This window comes from Podarcis pityusensis, assembly GCF_964106645.2.
Source record: "Podarcis pityusensis genome assembly, chromosome: 1".
Lineage (NCBI taxonomy): Eukaryota > Metazoa > Chordata > Lepidosauria > Squamata > Lacertidae > Podarcis > Podarcis pityusensis.
The window spans coordinates 86,635,014-86,652,209 of record NC_138028.1 but is presented as its reverse complement, the minus strand read 5'-3'; the positions used below and the strand labels follow the sequence as shown (position 1 = coordinate 86,652,209).

The following is a 17,196-nucleotide window of genomic DNA, read 5'->3' as shown; positions in this document are numbered from 1 at the left end:
CCACTCTTCGAACCACGTTTCTGTAGAAAACTCTTCCCAACCTGGTGCCCTCCAAATGCTGGTGGACTACTGCTCCCATCACCCCTGACCATTGGCTGTGCTGGCTGGGGCTCCTGGGCCTGGAGTCCAACAGCATCTGGAGGGCACCAGGTTGGGATAGAGCCTTGGCAGCCCCTCCCCAGAAGCCAGTGGCAACTGGTGCTCATTGGTAGTTGCGGGGCAGAAGACAGGGAGGACAACAGTAGGTAGGACCATTTTCTCACTGTCCTTCTTCCTGCCAGGTTCTACAAAGTTCTATACTGAGTCTAAAGAGGAAGGAAAAGCTGACAGCCATCACCCCTTTCCCTTGGGCTGGTTGTAAGTAAGAAGGCAGGCAGGTGGAGGCTGGCTGAGGGAAGAGTGAAGCTGGTGGGGTGTTGCCCCTTTTGCCTTAGCCTCCACTGCCAATAGCAACACTGTTTCACCACCATCACCCAAAATCTGCTGTCTTGGATAGACTTCTCACTCGGCTCCATAGTTGTGGCAGTAACCTTAGCACTGACACCACCATCATGTTTGCCTAGGAGGGCCCTGTTTCCAAAGAGCTCCTTCCATTATCATCATCAATTTATATGCCACCCATCTGATTGGGTTGCCCCAGCTACTCTGGGTGGCTCCCTACAAAAAACAAACAAACAAACAAAAACAAAACAAAAAAAACCATCAATACACACACAAAAAATTTCAGACATCTTTTAAAAATCACATCTGCGGGGCAGATGCTCCACAGGGCAGGTGTGACTACTGAGAAGGCCCTCTGCCTGGTTCCCTGTAACCTCTTCTCTCTCAATGAGAGAACCACCAGAAGGCCCTCAGTGCTGGACCTCAGTGTCAGGACTGAACAATGGGGGTGGAGACCCTCCTTCAGGTATACAGGGTTGGAGCTGTTTTGGGCTTTAAAAGTCAGCACCAACACTCTGAATTGTACCCAGAAAAGAAGAAGCCCTCAGAAAGGAAAAGAGAGCCCTGCCGTAACCTGGCTCACATAATGCCACCCGCCCCACTGTTTTCCTGCTAAACCTCCTTCAAGTAGGCTGACATGTGGAACTCATTGTGACTGAGTGATGCAAGAGGTGGGGAAGGAAATACTACTATAATGCACTATTATAAGAGGGTTACTGACACATCCAAGAGTGCCCCCTTGAAAGCTACCATGTGTTGGTCTTCAAGATGCAACTATCCAGCATGGCTATCCCTTTGGAAATTCATCTACTTACTACTACTGTTGTTTTAAGTTACTAACATATATACAATTTTGATTCACTATTGTATAGATATTGGGGCAGGTGGAATCGCTTTCCTCCACCAGAGTTATTGAGAGGCATTGGACTATACATGCAAATACAATTAGTTTATTTCGGGGAGGGGGGGAGATAGCAGTAGCAAGTAGTGAATGTACCATCTAAATCTTAGATGAAGTATCTTGTCAGGCCACAACTCCCATGAGCCCCAGTCAACATTGCAGGCAGCCCAAGACCTTTGGTGGCAGGGGTGACAGCCAATCTGAATAAAATATGGGGGGGGGGGGGGTTGCAGCTAAACCCCACCCCACATAACTGATCACATGATGCAGTGCATGCACACCATTTGAACGGCAATGCACACCAACTTTCGGAAGGCCTGACCCCCTCAAATATTTTATTGGGGCCAAAGGGACCTTGGCCCCTAAGAGTTGGCTCCTATGTCTGGCGGGCACCAGGTTGCAGAAGGGTGGGCGAGTCGATTAACAGATTATCCGATGGCAGCGAAATGGAACCTCTTCATTCAGAGATGCTCGACCTCTGAGCAGCTGGTACTGAGGACAAATATCAGGGAAGATCGTTGCCTTGCTGTGCTCCCTCTCAGCTTCTGGAAAGCATCTTGCGAGCAAAGGTGGGAAACGACAGAAGCCTTTTGGCTGATTCGGCGAGGCTCCATAGCGAGGAGCGGGTGGTGGAAGGAATCCGGTCCCTCCGGTCTCTTCGCCCCCCAACGGAGGATGCGGCACCTTCGCCGCGGCTCCGCTTGTGGGTGGGGGGCGGGGGGGCACAGAATCACTTTCAGGTTAAAGGCCCATTAGGGCCTCCGTCGGGGCTCGTTTCCTTGTTGGCTCAGAGGCACTGGAGCAGAAGCGCCGCCGAGCGAGGGCCAGGCCAGGCGCTGTGTGTTTGCAAAGAGTTAAGGAGGCGGAAAATGCGAGGGCCGCGGCTGCCTCTCTCCATAGAAACGGCGATCTTTAACGGGGGGAACTTTATTAAAGTCCGATGGGGCGATAAGCGCCCGCGCCGCGCCTTTAATTAAAGCGCAGAGGAAATTGCAGGCGCCCAGGCCCTGCGCCCCTCGCAGGTTGCTTGGAGACTGCCCCCACCCTCGCCGCCGCTCTCCCCATCCCGCGCCCTGCCTCGACGGGTGGGGACCGTAATACATAATAACAACCATCATCTTCCCCAGGCGAAGGCAATAATACCCCCCGCGGGCGCGGGGTGGGCGCAGAGCTGCCATGAGACGCGGCGCGGCCCGGACCCTGCTGCTCAACATGTACCTGCCAGGTAGGGCAGGGACCAAAGGCGAGGGCTGCCCGGCGCCGCCGCCGCAGCTTTCCACGTGGTGGATCGGTCCCTTTCCTCCCAGCCCAGACCCGAGGCTCCCACCTCTGCCTCCCGTTTCTTCTCCTGCTCCTTTCCCCTAACTGCCATTTCTCCCCCTCCACGAAGATCGCTCCTTGGCGCTCTTCAGCAGGCGCGCAGAGCCGTCTCTCTCGCCGTCCCTCTTTAAAGCTGCCCCGACGGCTCCCATCGGAAGTCGGATTTCCTTTTTCCTGGACGCGTTTCCTGGCTTCATAGCGGCTTGGCATGGGGGGGGGGGGGGGCGAGGCAGAGCGGCAGAGGCGGGCGGCGGGGGGACTTTGAAATACAACCAGGCTCGCTCTGGAGAGAGAGAGGGAACTTGTCCAACGCGCCCGCCCCCTCTATCAAGTCCCAATTACGGGGAGATTCTTGGGTGGGGATCGGGATCGGTTTGGGTTTGCGCTCATTTCCCCCCTCTCTCTTTCCCTCTGTCTCTCTTCTTGCTGATCTTATTTGCAGACCCAGTTGGGGAAACTTTGTTCAAAGAAGGCAAAAGCCAGGCGTGGGGATCGCTGGGGCCGGGAGTCCAAAAAGGTAAGACCATCGCTTCCTCGCCTTCCCGGACAGTACCGAAAAAGGGGGGGTGGGCTACTGGGGCGCCTTTCAAGGCAGTCTGTTGCAAAGGGCGATCAATTTGTAGGTTCTTTTCGGAGGGCAAATTTGCTAAATATCCAATGGGGGGCTTGTCTCGCATCAGCTTCTTCTGCACCTGACGCTAAGCAGAGGATGCGCATCATCCAATGCAACGAAGTCTCCCCTTCAGGGGTTCGAAATCTGCGCCTTATAGGAAGGCGCGCACCCTCTTTTCTCTAGCAAACGCTCTTTAAAGTTGAGTGGGCCCCCAAAACCTTAGAAATAAACGATGGTGTATATGTGTGGTTGTTGCAAAACCACTTCAAAAGCAACGCCGTACCCGAATCAGCTGCGGGTGCAAAACAAGAAGCTCGCCCGGGGCAGGATTTGAACCTTCCTGATATATCTATCATTTCAGTAATAATGCAGTTAGTAGGGTTAGGGTGTGCGCTGGTTGATTTGTACCTCTAAAGCACTTGGAGGCGCAAAGCCCCAAATAATGAAGTGTGGGAATCGTATGAGATCTCTGACTTTTTTTGAATAAAAAGAGAGAGAAAGGAGGAATTAATATCGACTTCCTTCTGTGAAATCCGATCCTTGGTCTGTCTGGCTCAGCATCGCCTGCCGTGGGTGGCAGCGGCTCTCCGGGGTTTTAGCCAGAGGGTCTTCATCAGACCTACTTGGAGATGACAGGAATTGAACTCAGCACCTTCTGTAAGCCAAGCGGGAGCAGCTACAGCCGCTCCAAAACCTCTGCTTTAGGTTCCCATCGCTGTCAAGGGAACCTGCTCCTCAAATGCTTAAGGCGGCGAAGACGTCCTTCAACACTCTGCGCCTCCCGAAATCGGTGCTAGCTGGGATCAAACTGCGCGGAGAGCTGGACCCTGCCTTGGACTTCAGGGGATCTTGACCAGCAGGTTGCCACGGAAAGGAAAAATGGCACCCTTCCTTAAGGCTGCTGGCAGAGTAGTAAGCTTTGGTATTGCACCAGGCTCTACTTCAGGCAAGATTGACTACTGCGTTGTTCAAATTCACGGGTTTCAGTGAATTTTTTTTAAAGAAAAAACACTTTCAAGCTTTAGGAGCGTGGAGCGAGGCAAGGCTCCCCCTCCCCCCAGCTCTGTGTAGCTTGAAAACTTCCTCTTTAAATACACAGTACTGCAATTTTAGTGGCAAGCCCATCTGGGCAAAGAGGGGTCCTATTAAATCTCCTTTCTGCCCTCCAAGACCCGGCACCAAAAACATCCCCAACCCCGCCGCCACCAAGCGCCCTTTCCCTTCTTTCGGAGACTTCCCCAGAAACCAGGCTCTGATCGGCCGGGCAACCCTGCCTAAGGTGGTAGGGACAGAAAGCAAGGGAAAGAATCGAGGGCATTTTCGGCAAGGAGCTGCGGGAGACGTCTTGAAAGAAGATGAGGCTGTTTTCTGGAGCAGAGAACTTAGCCGAAAAGCAGCTCTGAGTTCTGCATTATCATGGCTGGCTGCCGATTCATTTTTATTCTTATAAGAAGGTGAAAACAAAGTCACAGCCGCACTCCTAAGACTTCTCCCCGAGGAAGCGTTCTGTCCGAATGGCGCTGCCGAGAACCAGTTGCATTCCCAACGCCCGTCTCTTGCACCACATCGAAATTCTCAGTCCCTCCGTTGGACTCTTTCTCTCACCTTGGAGATAAGGAAACAAGCAGCCCAGTTAAACCCCAGAATTTGGATCCCGTTCTCTCTGAAAGTATTAAATACGCTGAAATACCACTGACTCAAAACACACCTACAGTAACTGTTTAACTGCGTTTCGGGGTTTGGGCCACTTAATTACAAAACAAACAAACTAACAAACGCGGGGAGACTCTCTAGCACCCCAGCCTAACATCAGCCCCGATACAGCTGCTACTGATCCACGTCCCTCTTGGCTCAATCGGTCGGTTCCCACCGATGCGCGCCTCTGGCGCAGTTGAGGACCAGCCTTTGGCATTCGTTTCAGCGGGATCTCTCAGGCAGGTTTTCTAGGAAGTAGTAAATCCCCTGAGTTTAACGAGATGTCACTCCCAATCTGGACTACAGTCGAGGAAACCAACTTCTTTCTTAACCTGTTAATGCCAATAGCTGCTACACAAATACGGGCTTAGAGGAGCGGGAGTGTTGCGTTCATAATTCCCAGGTGGGAGCGCCGATGGTCCCTGGGTGGCGCAGACTGACTGCTTAGAGCAATTTAGGCGCAGTTGGTTAGAGCATTTTTCACACCCCATTTCCTACGGAATCCAGTTTCGCAACAGTAGCAGAAATAATCTATAGCATCTCAAAATCGCAGGTTTGAGGGAAAAGAGGCGCAGAAGTGTCAACTTATTTATTTATCATCACCATCACAATTATTCTACCCCAGTTTTCTTCCATGGAGCTTAAAGTGTCCTATACAGCTCTCCCCTTTTCTCGTCTTATTCTTACAACAACCCTGAGAGGTAAACTAGGCTGAGCGAGAAAGCGACTGGCCCAAGGAGAATCGCTGACTGAGTAGAGATTTGAATCCTGGCCTCACAGGTCCCAGCGCTCTAACTACGATGCCACACGGGCTAGCGGGTTTGGCAAAAGGGCGAAATGATGAATGAACCCTATAAAGCCAAAATTATTATTATTTTAAAGAAATCTTATTTTATTTAACTTAAACGAAGTAACTCGTCGGTGTGCATTCACCAATTTTTATGTACATCTCTTACCCCAAATACAACTCCGAAGGGGGAGAGGAGAGGAATTCATGGTTGGGGGGGGGGAATTGGCAAGGGATTCAACAAATGTCAAAATCCACAACAGGCGTGTCTTGCGCTGCGGTGCATCGCTGGACAGATCTCAATACATCCCGAGTGCAAAATAAATAGTTCCTCTTGAACCGGCCAAGTACCGACTCCGGAAAGAGAGTAAATAAATATTTCTAAATTCGACCAATAGTGCCTAATATATGAATAACGTTAGCGGAACCAATAATTCCTTTGCATACAGCACTGTAGAGCGTACAAAATACTTCAGGCGCCTTAGCTTGTGTTGGTGCAATCCATAAAACTGCCTTGCAAGGTAGATCAATATTATTATCCCAGTACAGTATCTGGATTTTTTTCCTCACCGGGGCATTGTATGTATATTGGATAAAATATATTAAATAACATTACGATATCACTTAAACTTAAAAGCACCATTAAAACACAAAAAATGCTATAATGCAGAAGGGCGGGGGCAAAACCCGATGTAAACAGATTCATCTGCTGAGAAATGTGGAGTGAGGCTTCCTTTAGAGCCGACTCCACCTGCAATTTATGCATCCTTAGCCAAAAGTAAGGCTGCATTCCTATAGTAACTCACCTTGGAGTAAATCCCACGGAATTCAGTGGCTTTCTTCCACGTCAGTGGGTATAGGACTGAAGCCTACAAAATCGGTTACCGCAGAGGGGAGCCTGAAAAAAACAAAAACAAAAAAAGCGTGATACTGTACATCAACATCATTATATGTCAAACGTATTTATGAATCGCCTTTCTGTCGCCAAGACAGTAATTACAAGCACTGCAATATTAAAAACCCACCAGTTTAAAGCAGAAGAAAACCAGAAAGATGATTAAAAAGCTAGGCGAAAGATGTAGGCCACCAGTTTGACCTCCCCAAGGGCGTCCACGGCAGTCTCTTAGATAAACAATGTTATTTTCGCCGCTTAAGACAGTGGGCTGAAAATAAACGTTGCTCATTTATTGAATCTCGAGGTTGCAGATCAACAAAACACAGCGGATAGGGTTTCTCCTTTCTAAGAGAGAGCGAGAGATAGCGCTTTTTCGAGAAATAAGATGGGAATAAAGTTTTGGGGTCTTGGGGACATATTTTCCCTCCACAAGGTAGTTTCGTTTGCTGTTGCCTGATCAATGGACTCCGCCCTTCGGTCTATTTGCAAAGTCAGTCTGCCACCAGTTGACAGCGTGCGTAATTTCTAAATAGCTTTGGGCACAATCACGATTTGACGAGTTGATATCTGAAGTCCGGTTGATCTCAACAGCGGTGGGGGCGGGGAGCAGGCGAGGTTTTAGGGGGAATCCTATGCACATTTACCCGAACGTAAACTTCATTGACCAGTCAACGACGCTTATTTCTGAGGAGCAGAAATTTCAGCAGGCGTGTTGTAGAGGATTGCAGTGTTAAGATGAGGCAGTAGTCCCACGGCGATGGGTACGAAGTACTCCGCCTTAGAAGTGCTGAACAGTCATGCTCCTTAGGTTTATATCTAGGGCGCACGGGGTTTTACACAAGCACTTGCGTATATGTAACAGTGTGTATTAGCAAGCATACCCACTTTAAGTAAGAGAGCACATTAGAAACCCGACACGTGTTGGAAATCAACTGCGGTTGTCTTGGTTTTTAAACGTTCTATTCCCTTTATAAGAGCGTGCACCCTTACAACATTATAGAGGCTGGTACGTGGTCGCCCTCTCCTAAAAGCCCAAAATCAATGGATCACGCTTTTCCGCACCTGGAACTCAGAATTGTGAAGAGGAGGGTTAGCGCTTGGACAAAAGCTCTTTCCTCTTCCGGGTTTCATTTATCTGACTTCAAATGTGCTATAGCCTTCCAGATGTTGCATGGACTACACTTCCCCTTTTCTCTGACCATTGGCCTTGCTGGCCTTTTCTCTGACCATTGGCCTCCAGATGGAATGCAACAACATCTGGAGGACCGGTTCCCTAGCCCCTCTGATTCAGCTGTGCCCCCCCCCCCAAATCTTTGTTGCTTAAGTTACTTTTTGTATTGGGCGACTGGTTTCCTCAGCAGCAAGTACGAAATACAGGTTAAAACTGTCAACGCTTTTCCTTATGGCACCTTAAAGATTAGCAAGTTTTATTATGCCATATATTTTCTTGGGCTAAAATCCGCTCAGCATCTGATGAAGTGGGATGTGGTCAATGAATGCTTGTGCTTGCGTTAGGATGATAGCCAGCCTTAGTGATCCTCCAGCAGCCACACTGAAATCAATGGACTCCAGTGGCCCCTTGATCTCACTTAGTCTGCTCTGAGTATCACTAACCTTGGATATCACACTCAGTCTTCCAGAGGCTTCCAGACCCTTTGTCGATTTTACTGCCACATATTAACAGGGTTACCCCTCTGGAAATGTTTCATCTTTTATCTGTAGCCTGGCCTACACATGCAGCAGAATGAAGATTTTGTGGGTAGATGAGGAAAGTCATTTTTTAAAACATTCCCCTAAGGAAAACAAAAAAAGCCCTTTGAAAGTAGAAAGCTAGCAGCTCAGGAAGAAAGGTTTTAGCCCAGCCACCTCTCTGCTGTTCTAGTTTTCTACTTGCAAAAGAGTGTGGTGGGTTTCTTTGAGGGGGGGGGGTACACAGGGAAAGATTAAGAAATGTGATTTTCCTACCTGGCATCTGAAATGGGTACCATTTATTCTACCATCACCCAGTCTACCGCCTCATTCTGTTGCAAGTGTAGAGGAGGCCTCTCTAGACTACAATAAAAAAGGAAAGTTAGTTTCCAATGATTAAGATCAGAAGTTATTTCAGAACCATTTGTTCAGGACATCAACATCAATAGAGGACATGCATGTGTGGAACTGCTAGCACTGGTCAAATGCTGAACAATATTTTATGTCACTTTATAATAGCACTCAAACCAGTCACTTGTCAATGTTTAAGCTGACACATATGGCTGTGTGAATCAGCTCTTCTTGTCTTGGAAGAAGTAAAGTTAAAAATTATATCATTAGTAGTGTGAGAGTCCATAATTGTACACATACAGAAGGTTGATTCAGATATTTTATTTATTTAATTAGTTATATGAAATATGTCTGTGTTCACTATGCATATTGTAATGTAACCTCTCTGACTATCTAGAAACACAGAGAGCACTGGTTTTGTTTTTCATTTTCTGACCTCCATTCCTTCAAATTAGTTCAGACAAAGCAGCTTCTCAGGTTTACCTGTAGTAAATAAATGTATCAGTTGTATATTTTTTATACAATTTTTGCTTAAAAAACAAAGCAAAAATATTTAGCAGGAAGCAGCACAATAGGTGTGCCAAGCTGTGTAAACCATAATACTCTATAGCGCTTTCTTTGTATCTAATTGGTCACAACGGTCAAATGAGTGTAAGGCTGTGATCTTCACTGCAAACTTACTTGGAGTATTAAATCCTAGGGTGCTTCTGGATGGGGGCTTAATATTGCAAACAGCTCATTCAGATACGGTAAATGGGGGGGGGGAGGTGGGCTGTTTTAAAACATCAGATTTTCCAATCCAGATTAAATAGGGGGAAATACGAACTGGTGTTTTTATGCCAATGATGTCATGTGGATGCTGTGAAAACCTGCACACACAGAGGTAATGATTCTGCAATATACACCCACCTAAAAGCACTGCATCTCATATAGAATGGATTCACTTCCTAGTGAAGGTATATAGAGAAGAAAGAGAATATGGATACATTATTTTTTTTTAATGAGGAAGGTTTTGGAGTGACTGGGAAAATGCAAAGGATTCAGCTCTGAAGAGTTCAAAGCAGTCAACAGTGTGAGCTATTTGGCTTTCTTAACAGACACAGAGGAATAAGAGTATTATTATATATTTGAGGGTGGGACAGTGGTTATGGGAAAGGGATTAAAATATTGTTGTGAGTTTGGGGGAAGGGGTTAGGCTATATAATGCCTAAGTCCCTTCAAATTCCTGGATCCAGCAAGGGTTAAAATCTAATGGAGGATTCTATTGCTGAATTACCAGTAGCCAGGCAAGGGCCATAGTTATCACCTAAGTATGGTCCTTAGTCTGACAAAGAAAGCTGTTCTGTGCCAGAGGGTAAATGGGTGAGCCCCCTCTTTTACCTGGCTGTTGGGGAGGACAATATCCATAGTTATGTGAGGGAGCTGGGCTAGAAGCAGGCTGCAGGCAGAAGCAAGGAAGTGAGAGCCATGCTTGATTCCAAGACTGTGTCTATGAAAGAAGCAAGACCACTTGGAGTGTTAATGCTGTAAGCCCCTTCATCTTGAGCTCTGGTTGTGTATATGTGTAAATAAGGATACCACAGTCTCCACTGTCCCTCATTCCAAGGAAACGGGACCCTGGGTAAGTTCCTGGAACCCCTGAAATCTTGCACCTCTTTGAGATTGGGGTGGCATGCAACAATATATTTTGAGCTCTTCTAATGGGAGCCTTAGGTCATAGAAACTTATTGGTTAGTAATTATGGGTAAGGGGGAAATAGGAAAAGAGTTGATGCTTCATATTTTGGCTCAGCCAGGAGTCTGATGTACCTTTTGTTTACCTTTAAATGTCCAAATGATAAGGAAGGATGGCAAGGATTTACAGCGAAAGGAACACAGCAGTCAGTGGGTGGATTTCAACATAGCATTAAGCTGGGTATGCAGGAGCAGAATAAGGTTTGCCCTCCCTTCCCCTATTCTCTTCCCCCTCCCTTCATGCCTCCCCCTAAGCCTGTTCTGAAGGTTCCCCCAACCCTTTTGTTGCTTGTATTTCCTTTTGTTGTTGCCTTTACTTGTGTTTTAATCTGGAAGTTGCTTTCCAGGCCATTGGGGATAGAAATCTTTTGGGAAAGTGTTTCAAGTTATGTTAGACTTGGGCCCCAAATATCTGAAACAACATCTTCCCTGTACAGCAGCAGAAGGAGGGCCTTCTGGTGGTTTTGTTGCTCTCAGTAGTTGTGAGTGGGTTGAGCTCATGACAGAGCCTTTTTGGTGATGGCCCCAAGAGATGCATCTGACACCACTTCTCTACAGCTTCCATTGACCACTGGAGACACATCTCTTTACCCTGGCCCTTGAAATCCGAAGTTTTGATGTTGGTGTCTTTTAACTGGAAGGATTATTGATGTTGAGTTTTACTGGGGGTGTTGTTTAGTTTTGACTGTTTTAATATGACTGTTTTAATCTGCCCTGAGCGTTCTGGTGAAGGGCAGCTAAGAAAAAACATTATCACTGTTTACTTATTTAGACTGTCCAGGTAGAGATGGATCTAGTGGCTAGTTGGTGTCTTCAGCATTTGTGTTTAGCATAACATTTAGTCTGGCCCTCAGAAGTGGCCTGGGAAGCCAAACATAATGCCCTCCTGATGCGGCTGGACTCCAGTTTCTAATCAGCCCCAGTCCACCTGCCCATGGCCAAGAGTCAAATATCATGGAAGCTTTATTCTAACAACTCCTGTAGCAGCAATCCTGGGCTACAAGAATGTGTGGGTCAGCATAAAGGCAGCTTCCTATGTTTATGTGAGGGTGGCAGGTCTGCTCCTTCAAGATGGGCCTTTCTCACTGCCCCTCTTTTGGCTTTTCAGGCAGTGGGCAGATCCAGTTGTGGCAATTTCTGCTGGAGCTGCTTTCTGATCGTGCCAATCTCAACTGCATCGCCTGGGAGGGCACCAATGGAGAGTTCAAACTCCTGGATCCCGACGAGGTGGCCCGGCGCTGGGGGGAACGCAAGAGCAAGCCCAACATGAACTATGACAAGCTGAGCCGGGCCCTGCGCTACTACTATGACAAGAACATCATGACCAAGGTCCACGGCAAACGCTACGCCTACAAGTTTGACTTCCAGGGCCTGGCCCAAGTCTGCCAGCCAGCAACACCCGACCATACCCTCTACAAATTCCAGGCACCCCTGCCCTTCTCTGGCATTTCCAAACTCAACATCATGGCCTCGGGGGTGACTCCAACCAGCTTCTCCTATTGGCCAGGCTCTACCCCCACTCTGTACCCCAGCCACAGCTTGCAGCCTTCAGCGCCCTTCAGTGCCATGGCAACCTCCCATATCAACAACATGAACAGCCACTACCACTAGGCCTCTCACCACTGCAGGGCAAGGGGGAGGGATGGGGAGAGAAGGGACAGCCCTCAGATTTCATCCTAAGACACTTCCCATTTTGACCAAGGAGGCAACTGTGTGCAGCAGGGAGGGACACTGTATTGAGACGACATCTTAAGATGGGCTGGATCTCAGCAAAGGCGTTGGATGATCTAGGGGGCATTTTGTGGGGGGTGAGCTCCCTCCCCATTGAATACAGGGCCCTTCATTTTGTAGAGAACATTTCAGCAATGCCCCCAATTTCTCTCTTTCTTTTTTTCAAACCCCTCTCCCACTATATTGAAATGGCTTCAGAACGCTTTTGTATGTTTTGAAGTCTGGTCATGGACAGGCGTAAGGACCAGCATGGGCTCAGCTCAGCTGAGGTTGATGATGGAGGTGAGATAGACTTTTAGGTCAAAGTTAGGCATCCTTGTGAGGTGGGGAAATGCTCCTCCTCCTTTTAAAATCCTGCTGGACACGAAGTCCACTCCCTTAGCTTCAGTGTCTTCATCTTCCCTGGATTAGATACATGGACAGGAATCTCATCCTATCAGGAATCCTGTACTGAACAGGAATACATTACATAGCTGCCATCAGATTTAGCTGGCTGATGATGCCAACTGAGGGCAGCTGAAATGGACGAATGGACATTTTCACAAAGGGGGAGGGATTTCTTTTCTTTTCTTATTCTTTTGCTATTACCCGAAGTGCTGACAAAACCAAGTTTTGGCTCATCCCTATTCAAAATGCAGTTCTGCAGATACTTCCTTAACCCACAGGAATTAATATTAAAGCAGGAGGACACAAATATTTGAAAAGATGTGGCATGGTGTTCCCCAAGCTCCAAGAATTTCAGCCTGAGGTCTCTGATCTCACAAACTAGTCTAGGCATCAAAAACCCCTCTATGAGCCCCAGCCTAATTCTCAGCCCAGCTGGGCTTCCTCTTTGCCCCCAAACCAAATCCTTTAATGCTGAACACACACACAAGAGTTGCTGCTTCCATGTAGGCAGCACCAAAATACAAGTGTGGTAAAAGTTGTCAATGTATAAAGTTTCATTTTAAAAAATAGTGAGGCGATATAATGGAAATGAAATATTCAATGAAATTCATTCTTTGCCCACTCTAAGTAACTATCAATATCATTATCATCATCATCATCATTATTAAATGTATTTATATCCCACCTTTCTCCCAAGTTGGGATTCAAGGTCGCTTCCAACATCTAAGAACATCATTATATAATACAAGTAATATAAACTAGTTAAAAACAATACTTAAAACATACTTAGAACCAGCAGTTAAAATAGGGAACTAACATGTATAACATCAGGATCTGTTGCTTTGAACACACTGTAGAGTTTGCGGGTGGGAGCTGTGGCCAAACACATATTTTTATTTATTTATTACATTTGTATACCACCCTATACCTGCAGATCTCAGAGCGGTATACAAATTTAATAAATAAATTTATCAGTACAGCTGTGTCGTCTCACACAATCTCGTACCCAAACTACCCAAGAGAGACACTAAATGGTTACCATTATCAACAGGGCACACATGAAACTTAAAGAGGCTTGTGCTTTAAAAAGTTAAAGCTACATTGGCCAGAATGTTCATTTGCATTTACAAATGCCTTTCCTCTGTTTCCATGTGGAAGAGAAATCCACCAGAGGCTCAAATAGTGACATGAACCTCATGTGTTATTGGCATTTTGACCTCTGAACTCTAAAAGTCATATTGATGGCTCCTGTTCAGCATGGAAATGCACTTCAAATGGCATACAGAGATTCTTTTATTTCAATAAGTTATATACCATTTAATTGCATAATTTCTAAGCAGTGTACAAGAAGGATATGACGGACACCAGAAAACCTGCCGGAAAAACTGAGATGGTAGCTAAAGTCAAGAAAATAGCAATTGTCCTGGAAAACAGACTGCTTCTGCCCCTTCCTTTGCTTTCATGATTTCATCCCCTTTTGTCCCATTCTCAGGTTAATGGACATCATTTCAGGTTTCTGTGTTTGTGTGTGTGATAATGTTCAAAGACCTACTCTTAAATATATTCATGGTAAAATGCAAAAAGAGGGGAAAAAGGAATAGCACTTGTTCTGGTTCCTTTTTGGGGGTTCTTGATTATAAAAAATGAGAAGAAGACACAAGACATACGGGTGCTCCTAAGGAAAAGTTCCACCGAAAATGAAGCACAGGGGCAGAAAAGAACACATTGTGCCCTGCACAAGAGGCAACTTGATGGGATCCTGTTCCAGCCTCGAGGCTTTGCTTATATATGGGAGGGGAAATGTAAACCCTCTTTGAAAATCCCAGGAGAAATGCACAATAGAAATGCAAGCTATTTCATTCATCCAGGGGGAGCTATGTACACCCAGAAGCCTAGAGGAGGGGTAGGGAACCTACAGCCCTCCAGATGTTGTAGGAATAGAACTTCTCCCACCATCCCTGGCTATTGGCCATGCTGGCTGGGGCCAATAAGACTTGAGGTTCAGCAACAATTGAAAGGCCACAGGTTGCCCACTCCTGGTCTAAAGGAACCTCTTACCTAGCTGGAAACATGACAGGAACCTAGTACCAACCTCAGATTTTGGGGGGTGGGGGTGGATGCTCACAATATACCACCTTTCTCAATTCTCCTCTCTCTCACTCACATTGCCAATGGTCATTTGTTCATTCTCTCTCTATGGGTCTACAGCTCATGACCCAGAGGGAAAGCACAAGTTGAGTGGAGGAGGATGACCCATCTTTTCCCTCCAGGCACTTCCTGCATACTTAGAGATGGTAGACAAACAGGCAGTGACAGCAAAAAGGAGGAGACTCTAGGAATCAACAATGAGTCCCCTCTGCAGGGGTGTAGACTTTGGCAGGCACCTGACAATGTCCAGCCCTTATTATGGCCTTAGAAGCACACACCTGCTTTCACCAGTGTGGTGTAGTGGTTAGGAGTGGTGGACTCGTAATCTGGTGAACCGGGTTTGCATCCCCACTCCTCCACATGCAGCTGCTGGGTGACCTTGGGCTATTCACACTTCTCTGAAGTCTCTCAGCCCCACTCACCTCACAGAGTGTTTGTTGTGGGGGACGAAGAGAAAGGAGAATGTTAGCCGCTTTGAGACTCCTTAAGGGGAGTGAAAGGCGGGATATCAAATCCAAACTCCTCCTCCACCACCACCTTTTGAAAGTGCTTTCCCTAAGCAAACACAACCTGGTCCGTAATAGTGCTACTGAAAGTGTCTCTGTCTCCCTCACACCAGGCATGTGGCCCCTGGAAGCTTGTGCGGAAGGGAATGAAGACCACAGGCTGCAGAAGGTTCCCCATGCCTGCCCTGCAGTGTTTGTTTGTGTGAGTGTGACACAGGGAGGGAGGGAGACACTGGCCTGCTCAGGCAGCTATCTGCAGCCTCCTAGAAGCCTTCAGGAGAGAACACAGAGGTCTGGGGTGGGGGATTTAGCTTGCAATCTATACCACTTACAAATTCTCACATGTCTCAGCTGCACTAAGATATAGTGCAGGAGATGGAAGCTGTGCTACTTTCTCCGCTTCTTAACTCTGCCTCCTAAAAACTGCTTTTCTGCCTCTTCTTCCTTAAAGCCTGTTTAGGCTTTGCAGCCTGTGTTTATCAGGCAACACCTAGTTCGGCTCAAACTTGCTTGCTATTTCTGTGAAAGAAAGTGCTCTGGTTATGTCCAGCAGGGGGCAGTGGTGAAACACAAATAAGCTGCCCCATTGCATATTTGAGAATACTGTTGAACTGTGAACCACTTCCAGGTAGCAGCTATTTTAGTCTACTGGGGCTCCTCCAGACAACCTGTTTATTGAGCATTCATCCTGATCATTCCACACTTTCCTATCCACAAAAGGCTTGTTTGTCTTTAAGTAGATTTATTGCACTAGGACAACAGGGCAACTTAATCCGCTTTAGGTGTGCAAACCCAAATTGTGCTTGAATCCATCCTACAACACAGTGACAGTTTGCAGGCACCCTTGAAGTAAAACCAAACATGAGTCCTGTGGCATTTAATCAGATGAAGTGCTATCCTCTCTTGGCAGATACATGGATGCAGACAGAAGTGGGAGAAGTTCCGGCAAAGCAAAAAAGAGGTGGATCACAGTACTTCTTAGGGCAAAAATGAAAACAAGTATAAAAGATCCAATCAGAGTGGGAGTGACCCACTCCAAACATGATAAATTAATAAAACAAGGGCACTTCTGATCATCACTATTCTGTTACATACTGGAAAATTAAGGTTTTGTCATTACAGTTGATTGGGGCAGAGATGTACATAGGCTCCCTTGTGCCCTTGTCAAGGAGATGTATTGGTGTGTCTGTCCCCTCCCCAATCCCTTGTGACAGCCCATGCCAATGACAGGATTCCTCTGCCAAGTCACACAGAGAAGGTAGTGTGCCTCACCTGGCTGCCCAGAGCAGTGGAGGAGGAGCCCAAGGAGTCTGTGGATAGGCAGGTGGGCTCATAGCCACTTCAGGCCAGAGTGGAGAGTCCCAATTTTGCAAACACTGGACCTGTCACTTTGGCGAGGGCCAACCTGACCTACCCTTAGGTAAGTACACCCCTGAATTGAGGGGTATTGCACAACACACCCTCTTGCCAAAAAGATTGGACATTTTGCAGTAAGAAAAGTGATGGGGAAAAGGCACTTGAAAGTGTGGAATAACACTTGCTTTAATACAAACATCATCTAATCTCTCCCACAAACAAATCAGGATGAACGCTTGTTAAGTAGCCAACATCATCTACTCTCCCTGCAGTGCAAACTAATTGGGATCAATTCACAATGAACATGTTGACAGGGCTCCTTGAAGAAAGAGCAAAATACATGTGATGATGTTGTTCAGACGTTACCAATGAAACGTCTCATTATTTGTAGCCAGTGCAAGGTTTTGGAGGGGGAATTTCTCATGCTTTGCAAGTACTAAGAGTCATATTGGGACAGGAATCTTAGTCCTGCAGGCCAAATGTGACCTACTTTGCCCTGGCCACAACTCCTCCACCACACTTTCTCTCCAGGCCACACCCTTCACCAGCCTTGGTTTGCACCCTCTATGTTTGTTTCTGCCTGGCTGGAATGTGCCTTTGCTTTGACAATGCCTCTTGCTTGCTTGCTTGCTTGGATGGATGG

General features: G+C 47.0%; 1 protein-coding gene and 1 long non-coding RNA gene across 2 annotated transcripts; one reads left to right on the top strand and one right to left on the bottom strand.

The window, feature by feature from the left end:
• The first annotated feature begins 1,160 nt into the window (after positions 1-1,160).
• Positions 1,161-14,310, top strand: FEV (FEV transcription factor, ETS family member). The gene is made up of 3 exons (XM_080976729.1): positions 1,161-2,567; positions 3,105-3,179; positions 11,534-14,310. Exons 1-3 carry the CDS (start codon positions 2,519-2,521, stop codon positions 12,034-12,036), a joined length of 627 nt encoding a protein of 208 aa, XP_080832855.1. The 5' UTR covers positions 1,161-2,518; the 3' UTR covers positions 12,037-14,310.
• On the bottom strand, positions 4,676-15,006 carry LOC308460399. Its single transcript, XR_013978555.1, has 3 exons — positions 14,970-15,006; positions 6,564-6,655; positions 4,676-4,880 (listed from the first exon to the last, which is right to left on the bottom strand). It is a non-coding gene; the product is annotated as an uncharacterized lncRNA (long non-coding RNA).
• Between the last annotated feature and the right edge of the window lie 2,190 nt (positions 15,007-17,196).

Bases quoted from the DNA above. Each gene is read 5' to 3' on its own strand.
- FEV (XM_080976729.1), top strand. From the start codon at position 2,519: ATGAGACGCGGCGCGGCCCGGACCCTGCTGCTCAACATGTACCTGCCA. The intron at 2,568-3,104 runs GTAGGGCAGGGA...TCTTATTTGCAG, and splicing joins GCTCAACATGTACCTGCCAG to ACCCAGTTGGGGAAACTTTG. The intron at 3,180-11,533 runs GTAAGACCATCG...TTGGCTTTTCAG, and splicing joins GGGGCCGGGAGTCCAAAAAG to GCAGTGGGCAGATCCAGTTG.